Genomic DNA, 11,250 nt, shown 5'->3' on the forward strand with positions numbered 1-11,250 from the left:
GATGTAATGTATTTTATGTTACTTCTGCGTCTTGTTTTGTATACTCTCTACTTTTCTATTTTGGTCCATCTTATAAAATTAGTTTACTTCTATGTTTGATAACTTTGTCTCTGCAATCAGGTGGATCTTATTTTTCACTAATAATACTTCAAACTCTTTTCTTTTCTATGTATTCCATATTTTATCATTTATGTATTTAAATAAGTGTCATTCTAAAAGTTTTCATTTTTATGAGACAGTGGGTGCGTTCATTTTGATTTGATGTACGGAGTCAAATATTTTATTTAATACTCCGTATGAGCTAACAGTGTTGAGTAGCAAAATAAATTGCTTTGCTGACATTTGGTGAGTTTAAAAAAGATTTAAGTCCATAATTGGTACTCCCTGTTCCTTACGGATTTAAAAAATATTGTTTTAAGTAAGTTTAAAAGAGAATATAGGAGAAAAGAAAAATGTATAGAAATGAATAAAATACGAGAAAGTAAAGTAGGAGAATAAATGTATTTCCTTATGTCAAAAAAGGAAATAATTCAGCTGTTGTGTGTGAAAACACGAAAAGAAATACGACTTAGAAAAGAATTCTTTAATTATTTATGATTTTGCCGAAAATTTGGATTGTTAAAAAAAACTAACTATATTTTAAATATTTAAACTAAATATATTAATTTAAAATACTAATAAATTTTTTTTATAGGAATATAATTTATGCAAAACTTAAAACTTTTTCTACCAATCTAAAGTCAAATATTTTTATATGTATAGTATAATTGCCACTAAACTGATACTAGAGGCGTCGGTTTCTAGGGCATATGTTTGGCCAGTTAGGTTTTTAGGGCATAATACATGTTTTGGGCTGGGCCACATCCCACAGCCCAATGGAAATTCAGGCCTTAGCCCAATGCAAGTTGGGCCCAAAATTAGGCGGGTAGTTGGCTTGACTCGTTTGCCTACTGTATATTCAGTTATTCACCAACTAATATACAAAAATATTACTTAACCAAATGAGTAAATACCAAAACATCATCAATCATTCAAGTGAGAAGACTCCATCAGCAAACCTAACATAATATATACCATGTTAAACGTGGACAAAAAAGGGTAACATTAGTAGTGAAACTCAGCATATACTTTGATGACTGATGAGTCCAAAAAAGAGTCTTCCTCCACCACACAAAAGGATGTTGGGTCAATATAGTATCCAACTAAGCGCTTCGGATACTATACGCTTCCCAAACTTATTTACCTAAAATCAACAATATAAAAATCAATAGATGCAACATATTATCAAACTGTTGCAGAATTTTTATAAACACAGTATAACATTTTTAAAATATAGCGGCCATACAGGAATATGACAAACTAGAAACATAAAGATGAGAGATATATAACCAAAACAGTGTATAAAGCAAACATATTCCCAGAATCTTTTCCAAGCCGGTCCAAAAATTCTTGATATTGAAATAAAAATTTAAACATGATGAAGAGAGAAACACTTACGACGAGGTTTGTGACGACTATTACCAGTACGGGATGACTTGACTCTCTTTACAGGTTGTGATGATTCGACTCTGTTTACATCATTCACAGCGCTCCTCATTGCAAGAATTAACATTTTCTTCACCTGAAAACGAGCCTAGCTTTTTATCAATAACTTAAAATCATTTATAATACAATGAAAAACTACTATGATCCAACACATGTACATGATTACTTAGAAGATGGTATTGCTTTAAAGAATTACCTTGCATCAGATTTACGTGTGTTAAAAATTAAAATTTTAGTTTGCATGTAGTGACACCGAAAATGGGATATAGACCGAAGCAGGAAGCTAAAACAACTTGAGGGAATTGGAAAAAAAGAAATCAAACCTCAAGCTTGTCTTCCTTAGCCCTATGATCCGAGGGAAGCAGACGAAACTCTTCAGTCAGTTGAAAGCACGAAGGAATATTTTCAGGTGACACAAAATCAAGCGCGACTTTAGTGCAAGACTGCACAAGATAAAACATGAAAAATAATTCATTTCTGGAAGTTCCAGTATATTTATATTTGAGAAGTACACTTCTGCATAGGCACACACTACAAGTATAACACCACAAAATCCTGTGTACAGACATTATATTTACATAAGAAACTAAGAAAGCATCACACAAAACTAAAAGTTGTAAAATGCTGATATGCATCTTGCAGGGAGATGAGATGTGATTTTTTAGGGTACAAGACATAAGCACAGATAGTCACAAACAAGTATAATAAATACTCCTAAACTACAATAGAACAACATCAGAAATAGTAATTAGGGGTTGAACCCAAAGGGAGGCAGTTTGGATGGAAACCTCCTAAGAAGAGAAACACTAAAAGTGGGTGTAAGATGGGGAAGCAAGAATTAATAAAATAAAAGCATTAAAAAAGGGACAGACAGATAAAAAAAATGACAAGAGCTACTCCTAACTTGATTTGGATTTTATCAGCTCATTCCTAAGACATTCTAGTCAATTAAGGACCGGGTTGGTTTTATGCTCCCACAGCTGATCACGTCTCCTATCCTATACTCACTACCCTATTACCCCTACAAGATGCATAGTAGGCTTTAGATTAAAGGTGCTGATGCACATTAAACATGTGGTCTTGCACTGAATGAGCGATATGATTAACGGGAAAAGTTTGGAAGCTTGTAAACGAGCAAAAAAGGTGAGGTCGTACTCCATCACAAAAATTAAATACAATTAACTAGCCATACATTCATCACTCCACTACTTCATCAACTGAGCAAGTTCATACAACAAGAAAGATTATTGAAACAGCTAGAGTTTCTGGATCTGACCTACAACTATCTTCTTAAGGGTCACAAGGCAGATTAATGACTTCTTGACTACCATACAAACAGCAACAGAAGAAATAATATACCAAAGATAACTAGAGTACCTTTAAATTTCGGACTTGATGAGGGCAGCCTGCTGGTATAATGACTGCATCTCCTAACCTCTGTATAAATGTCCATGGTTCAATTCCTATAAAGCACACACAAACAAAACACACCAAGAAAACCTCTATATAAGGTGATTTAAAAAGGCAAAGAAGTTCAAAAATGAAAAGGCAGACCATATTCCTCCTTAAGTCGTTTTTTGTGCTCTGTAGTCAAGTAAATAGTTTGGTCATGAATTGGATGGATAACCTGAAAGTACAAGGCAGTCACAGGTGATTATCACGTAGTGGTCGATCGGATTCTTATAAGTGCTGAATTGGCAAAAGATTTTTCACAAACAAGCTACTAGCTAGCAAATTTAGTTTACACTATTAAAGACAAACCTATCTCCCATTCAGCATAACACATTACCAGAAATTTTATATATACTTGCCACACGGTATACATGCAGTTGTTTTATCTTACCACCTCAAGTAACTAACAAGCTGAATTAATGTGATTTTAACATAATTGTAGTGGCCTACTCAGAGGATAAGCAATGAAACAACAATTTGCCAAAGTATTCTACTGATAAAACAAAAGCGATAGCATTGTTAGGAGGAAATTCTTGAGAATACGCTGCCATAAGTTTGCTTCTTTCACAGAATTAAGTATCTCCCACAAGCAATTGCAAGTTTGCAACAAAATTAGCTCTCCTTCTTATGTTCTTAAGACAGATTGCCAGAAAACACAAATTCATCCATTCAATAAATTTGAAATACTTAATAAAAAGGGAATAAGAGCAGTACAAGTTACATACAAATTTAAAACCATCACTACTATATGATGGAATTCTAACTGTAGAGGAAACATCATCTTGAAAACAATCAGAAGGTGCTACAACATATTATTTCTCAGTGCATGGGAAAGGAGAGAATGTCGACGAGGCAATAATCAATTGTAATTACTTCTTTTTATCCATCCAAAAATAATAATCAACATGGATGAATTTGACTTTCATTTTAATTACATGAAAATATTGCCCCCACAAATATTATCAGAATGATCAAACTTCTCAAGTACCATTAAACAGAAGCAAATCAGTACATTACAACGTAATGTAAAATCATTAGTTCAATCACCTCAAACTTTTATACAGTAAAATTGGATTGAAGTTTGTTTCTTAAATTACCTCTGGAAGCAGATTGCCATAGATATGCCTGAACTCATTGAAGTGCCTTTTGAGATACTCCTCTAGTTTAGGAACATCTTGTTTCCTAAAGATGTCCCAAAGAGCTCCACTTTCTGCATCATCAAGACTACCACTACACAAATTGAGACCAACATCCACTTTTCCTCCAGAAAGTTGTATCTGATTGTTTACATCCATGTGAAATTGTTGTACAACATGATGATCCTTTGTGAGAAACTCTCTCCCTTCACACTTCTGTTTATATATGTTTTTCTCACAGTCATTGTCAGCATTCAAAACTTTTGTCTTTAATACCTCCTTAGGGTTTTTCTCTTTGTCATCCTTGATGTCATTTTCGACAATGCTTGAAACTCCTAGCTCAACATCCAAGTCAACATTGTTCATATTGACTAGATCAGACTCTTTCAAGGCTTTCACTTCTTCATCAATTTCCATATGAACAACTCCAAAAATCTCCATTTGATCTTGAGCGGCATGGTCTGCTTTGACTTTTTTGATTTTATCAAGATCCTTAGGTTTAATTGAAACTCCTTTTATATGTGTCAAGACATTAACCTAATGTGCATGAAATTAAGCACAGATGTAGGCAAAGTTTAGCACAATATGGAATAATCAGGTGTTCCATCAAATATCAAGTATACAGCATAACAACAAACATCTTGAAGCAATTTAAATTGTTTTGAACAAGGTCAATTATATATTACTCCTTCCGTCCCATAAAAATAGCCCATCTTAGAATGGCACGTGTTTTATGCACAATTGGTAAAGTAGGAGAAAGATAGGAAGAAAAAGTGATGGGAGTATTAGTGGAGAATGGGCACCTCATTAGAGAGAAAAGGTTACTAAAAATAGAATTACCTATTTTTATGGGATGGACCAAAATGGCAAAAGTAGTCTATTTTATGGGACAGAGGGAGTATGTTGTGCTATCATTGTAACTCTTAATAACACTGTATGACTCATAAATTCATGCCTTTAATGTCAATCAGAAGTAGGAAAAAGATGATCCGAATAATAGCAGGCAAACAGAAAGAAAACTATTTATACAATTGCTCAAGTGGGCAAAATGGAGAGAGGAGAATAAGCTACAGGCCTAAGATCAAAACTATGATCTGAAAACTCAAGCTACTGATATAAGAAAAGTGAGCACATACCGCATCAGACATATCACAATGAAGCTTTGTTACAGAATCTCCACGCCCTAGCTCTTCGCTAAATCCATAAGCTATGTAGGTTTTTGGCCCCATATCAGGTTTAATAGACTGTGAAGGAAGCTTAGTTACAAGATTTAAGTGTCCATCTTCAGGATGTGTATACTCTTTAAACGGTAAGCAGCTTATAAATTCAAGGCCATGGCGAGGCAACAACTTCTCAAATAAAGTAGATGGAGGCCAGTCTTTCAGTTTTAGTATTTGAGGCCACCCCTTATCATCAAATTGTGACTTATATGCGTCCGAATACCCATTGAAAAATTGGCGAACATTCACATCCACCTACAAGTAACAAATAATAAAGAAAAAAGACAAGCCACTCAATCATCCATCAATAAAGCACATAAATAATAATTTTATTGCCATTCAGAGCAACTTTAAGAAATACCAGCCCACACCAAACAGATAGATAAGGTTTAATAATTAATAGTAGAAAATTATACAGATAAAAAAACTGAAATGAAATCAACATACATTAAGGAACTGACAGAAGTAACATACAGAAATGCTGCATTTATATCAACAATGCTGTTATTATCAAATTATTCTTGTTTTAAATTGCAGCAGAAGACATAACATACCTCACACCAATCGAGGCATGTAATAGCAGTCACATCGAGAAGTGTATCGTGGTCAAGGTTTTTAACCTGTCGGAAGGCACGCCACATAACCATAGGTTCCCAACTCAAGCCAAGGGTGGTTTCCAGTACATTGCTCACTATTACTGGCTCACCCTTTGACCAATGCCACTGGAAATGTTTTAGATCCCCATGCTCAATGTCTACAGCTGACGGAGTGTATAAATAGTTGTCACTAGAATCTTCTCGCGAGGCTGCTTTACATGTCTTTGGGGTCATGAAATCATCTCCATTTTTTGAACAGGAACAGCTTCTCCCGAGACATTCAGGGGCATATTCAATTTTGGGCGCATCAAATATTTTTTTGGCTTCCACAAGTAATTTTAAGACATAATCATCAGGTAACAAGCAATTCAATACCAAAATTTCTTCACCACAACCTCCCTTGGTTTTAGGGGGACACAAAATGACATCATTTTCCTCTAATTTCCATTGTGATGGAGAATACGGATTATCATCCAACTTATTCTCCATTGTCGAAGCCTGAACACTCTTGTCTCCACCATGCAGATAATCAAACCCATAGTCGACATATTTAAAAGATGGTCCTTTTTCACCTCCCTGCAAGTGCCCATCCCTAAGTTCTCGACAACAAGTAAGGCAAAGGTCATAGGAGCACCGTGGACAGCTTCTGTGGTAGTCAACAATAGAAGTTCGACAGTTGTCACTGCATCATCATGGACAAACTGAACCACTTAGAAATTATTGGAAGCTATAACATGATTAAGAGTCTTCCCAAAACATACCAATAAATTCGCTCATCTGCACCCATTGCTGTTTCAATGATTTTAGTGTCTGAAACTGATACTCCTGCAAAACCAATAAAATGTTAAATCTAGTATGAAGCAACTACAAGCTTTAATTACCTTCTTTATGATGTAATAGAGCAATATCAAATTTGAGCATATCCTGTGAATATAATCTACAAAACTCACCATTCTTCCAAAAAAGCATCAGATAAATATTATCACTAAGAGCTCATACAACGAGCATCCAACATACTTCAGGAAACAGGAATTTTTATTCCTCACAAAGTTACAGCATCTAAAAGATCTCAAGGAAGAAAAATATAAAGATTAAAAACCTTGAATCTTAGCCTCGAGTTCTCTCTCTATCATTTGTTCTTTGTTAATCTGTTCAATAAATGGAAGGAGAACTTTTATCATGTACTTAGAATACTGAATCTTCTGCTCATCACCAACTGTGAAGTTCGACTTCTCCTTAATCTTGGCAGCAGTCTACAAGCAGAAAGTGCATTGAAGCATAAGAAAGATGACAAAAGAAAGAATAAAAGAAACAAATATCAGAGAACAATTAGACACAAACTTCAATAGGAACTTCCATGCGTAAACACGATTTGCAATTGCAGTTCAGTTGACAAACAGGACAGGCCTCTGCAAAAGCTTCAGCTGGCATGTCAGGGTACCTATGAAACAAAGGTAAATGAAGATTGTAGAATGGCCTCTTATCAAAGAAAAATAGTATGCTAACTACCTTTCTCAAAAGATAGTGTTCCAAAGTTGTGTCAAATAGCATTAGTATGCTATTTATCTTCACCCAAATGATAGTATTCCAATTAATGATATATGTAAACTTTGGTGATGCAATCTTTAACAAATGCAATAAGCCAGCAAGGAGCAGTATATGCTTATATAAGAATAACATCAGCATACCAGGTCTTTATACAGTGAATGCAATACCGCTTCGTCTTACATCTAGTGCACCGAACTATATCTCCTTTGTCATTTCTCTGACATTGGTGACACATCGTTGATTCCAGAAACCCCTGTAACAGAAATGCAACAAAATGACTGCTTAAAAGTAAAACCTTATAGCCAAAACAAGCCTTTGACATTTGTACACACACCAATCACAACTGAAGGGAAATTAACACAGGGACTCGGAAAACTCAGCCTACATTATCATCCATTTTCCGTCCAACTCTGGTCTTCGCAACACTCTCATTTAGCTCTTCTCCTTCACCCTTCCCCTTGCCTTTACAACGCATACTCCTTCTTGGCTTAGTCTTCTCATCCTCCATTTGGGCTATTTCAGCTCCGACTTCGTTATCTTCAAGTGAAGTTCCATTGTTATTCATCTTTCTGTGAATCCCCTTCTTCTTCCCTCTATTTGATAACCCATCATCAGTGACATTCAACACAGTTGTTATCTTCTCCATAGCCTTTACCCTTGCCTGTCTAACCCCCAAGCACCACCCTTCACCCTCTACCTTGCTCCTTTCCTTCTCCGAATCATTCCCCTCTTCCTTTTCAGCTACATTATCCCCTAATTCCAGCTTTTCCCCTCTACTACACTCTGCATAAGAAGAAGAAGAAACATCGTAGCGATTCTCATTCATATCCAAACCCTCTTGCCCTTTCTCTCTCTTCACCCTACCGCGTCTCACGTGAGTTACCATCCGTCGCTCTGATCCTCCAATTTTGACGACACTTTCCCCAAAACCTTGATTCTTATCTTCAAGCCGACCTCGCTTCCTGACATTGAAATTTTCAGTAAGCGATTGCTCCTCTTTTAGGGTATCGATTTCACCGCTGATTTCGACCAAAATCGCTTCGTCTTTCGACATTGAAACTTGAGCTTCTTCAACCTTCACTTCGTCGCTTTCCATATTACAAGATCAACAAATTTCTAATATCTGGAGACAGTCTCCATAGAGAGAAACCAAACGAGTTGGGAGTTTTCCCTCCTAAAAGTAACTCTGGAATTTCTCAAGTCGACTCACTATAGGCGGCTAGGACAACAATAGAAATTAATCTATCATCTATCTATCATTATATAAAGTGAGAGTTGTCTTAAAAATAATAAAATTGCCACTAATTGCTGTTTTGGCGGGAACGGTTATAAAATACACGAAAACTTTGACTTAGTACTTTTATGAGCATGCACTATAATTATTTTCTTAACTTCAAGCATATACTAAAAAAATTTTATACCAACATGGAAAACAGAACCTATATTTTGTGATTAGAAGCTATAGAAAAGCATTATTTAAATTGATTTACAAAAACGAAATCTGCTTCATCCAAGAAAAAGCTGCAATTGGCAATAATTATATTTCCAATGCATCATACCCGTCTTCCCTACGTAGATTTGTTAATTTCTTATTTTAGCTATTTTATAATTTCAATAAATGTTTTTAATATTATTATAATGAATTCTATTAAATGCCGTATGTTTGTTTAATACTGAAATACCGGAACCAAAAATCCCAAATGAATACTACTCCTATATGCTACTCCATGAAGTAATGAACTATTTAATTTATTGTTTATATGTTGGCAAATTAGCATGAATGATACATTTGTCTTCCTAAAGCAGAATATAAGGAAAAAATCTCTGAATAAAATTCTACTTAATTAATATTTGAAATATAATTATGAAAGAGAGATGAGTTGGGCAAGCTAGCATTAATGATACATTTTTCTTCCCAAAGAATATTATCAGAGAAACATGATAAAAATCTGTTAATACATTAATTTTATTCAATTAAATATTAAAAATATATTTATAGGATATATAGTGATGATCAATAGCGCAGACTTTAAACAATGATTTGTTGATATATGCAAAAGATTTGTTAATATAATGATTCTTTCAATTAAATTTTTTGACTCTATCAATATTTATTAATTAAATACTTCATTAAAGAAGAGTATGATATTTTCCTGGATTTTACACCCAAATAGTACTAAATATTCCCTTTGTCCAATAAACATACGTGCATTTTTTTCATTTTCGTCCGTCCTATGAAAATATATGTATTTCCATTTATGGAAAGTTGTCCTAAATCATTACTCATATGGAGTACATCATTTTATTTACAACTTATACCACTATACTCACCATTATAACTCATTAAACACTAATAATAATGTGAGTTTATTATCTACTAACACTACTTTAACTACTCTTTCCCTCCTCTCACTTACTTTACTAATTATGCATTAGGCCCCTGCTTTTTAAATTGTCCATATTTTTGTGGGACGGAAGGAGTATGATATTTTCCTCATGTTTAGAAACTATTGTTTTAACTGCTAAAGAGTACAAATATGTGCTTACTATTCATTGTCCATCCGAGCCTGATGCAAATGCTTTTGCAACAAATAAAGAAAATTATAGGGCGTGGTGTAAGGCCATCACAATATCGAACTGTTGCATGTTGGCTTCTATGTCAACTATAATTCAATATCAACATAGAGCATGAACATCGCTACCGAGATACTATCAACAATCTCAATAATCTTTCTGGTACTCGAAATTGAGGGGATAAGTTTTTAGCCTTTCGAATATCATGACTAAGGTTATGAAAGAAGGCACGTCTGTGAGGGACCATGTCCTCGAGATGATGAGATAGTTTTGGGAGGAACCATCTATCCCGAGTCCCAAGTAGCAATTGACCTTCAGAGTTTGACGACTAGCTATCAATAGTTCAAGCTCAATTTTGTGATGAACAAAAGCAATATTGAATATTTCTCATAAAAGAAAAACACCTTCTGATTCGATGAATAAAACATATTTATGGCACCTAAGACTTGAGCATGTTAACCATAGAAGGATTCAAATGTTGGTAGATCATGTTTACTTAAATATCTAAAAATAAAATTTATTTAACTTGTGAATACAATTTGGAAAGTAAGTGATAAGGCTCGTTTCATGCATCGGTTTAGAGTAAAAATCTGTGCATTTGGGGCGCTAATGTGCGTTATATAAGTTCAGGTGCGTAGTAAATCTGCCGGACCCAGGAGTTGCTGTTACCTGACCAGGCAAATGCAAAAGATATGGAATTGAAGTGAAAATCAGAAGTCGTCGCCCGGACCTGGGAGAATTAGAAGCTGGCGGCAGGAACAGAATAGAGCATGAGCAGATTCCTTTTTAAGAGTCTTATTCAAGGGCAAAAGCGTCAAATTACCAGAGGGATGCCCTAGGGATCAGAGCCTCACCTATATAAAGAGCTAAACCTTGAAGAACAAAAAAGGCTCCTCGCTCACTTTTGAAGGCTCTAGTTCCATTTCCTTAGCTCCACACTTCAAAAATTCTCATTTCACTTGCTGCGCACTTGGAGATGGGGTGATTCCGGCTACCGTGGTGGTTCATCGTCGTTATTTTGCTGTTGTGTAACACCGCCTTGTGAAGGCGAAGAAACAATATTTATTTTGCTTTGTTTAGTTTGTTTTCGGTTTTAAGTACTCGTTCGTTTTAGTTTCGTAACTCTTAGTTGTTGACTTGGATCTACTGGATTTGAACCTATCTCTGCATTTATGGAAG

General features: G+C 35.0%; 1 protein-coding gene across 1 annotated transcript; it reads right to left on the reverse strand.

The window, feature by feature from the left end:
* Positions 1-974: 974 nt before the first annotated feature.
* LOC125193529 (lysine-specific demethylase JMJ25-like) lies at positions 975-8,705 on the reverse strand. Its single transcript, XM_048091347.1, has 13 exons — positions 7,883-8,705; positions 7,638-7,750; positions 7,291-7,390; positions 7,049-7,202; positions 6,711-6,774; positions 5,908-6,631; positions 5,270-5,608; positions 4,095-4,670; positions 3,100-3,172; positions 2,923-3,008; positions 1,869-1,988; positions 1,498-1,621; positions 975-1,243 (listed from the first exon to the last, which is right to left on the reverse strand). Exons 1-13 carry the CDS (start codon positions 8,591-8,593, stop codon positions 1,236-1,238), a joined length of 3,192 nt encoding a protein of 1,063 aa, XP_047947304.1. The 5' UTR covers positions 8,594-8,705; the 3' UTR covers positions 975-1,235.
* Positions 8,706-11,250: the final 2,545 nt, after the last annotated feature.

This window comes from Salvia hispanica, chromosome 6 (genome assembly GCF_023119035.1).
Source record: "Salvia hispanica cultivar TCC Black 2014 chromosome 6, UniMelb_Shisp_WGS_1.0, whole genome shotgun sequence".
Classification (NCBI taxonomy): domain Eukaryota; kingdom Viridiplantae; phylum Streptophyta; class Magnoliopsida; order Lamiales; family Lamiaceae; genus Salvia; species Salvia hispanica.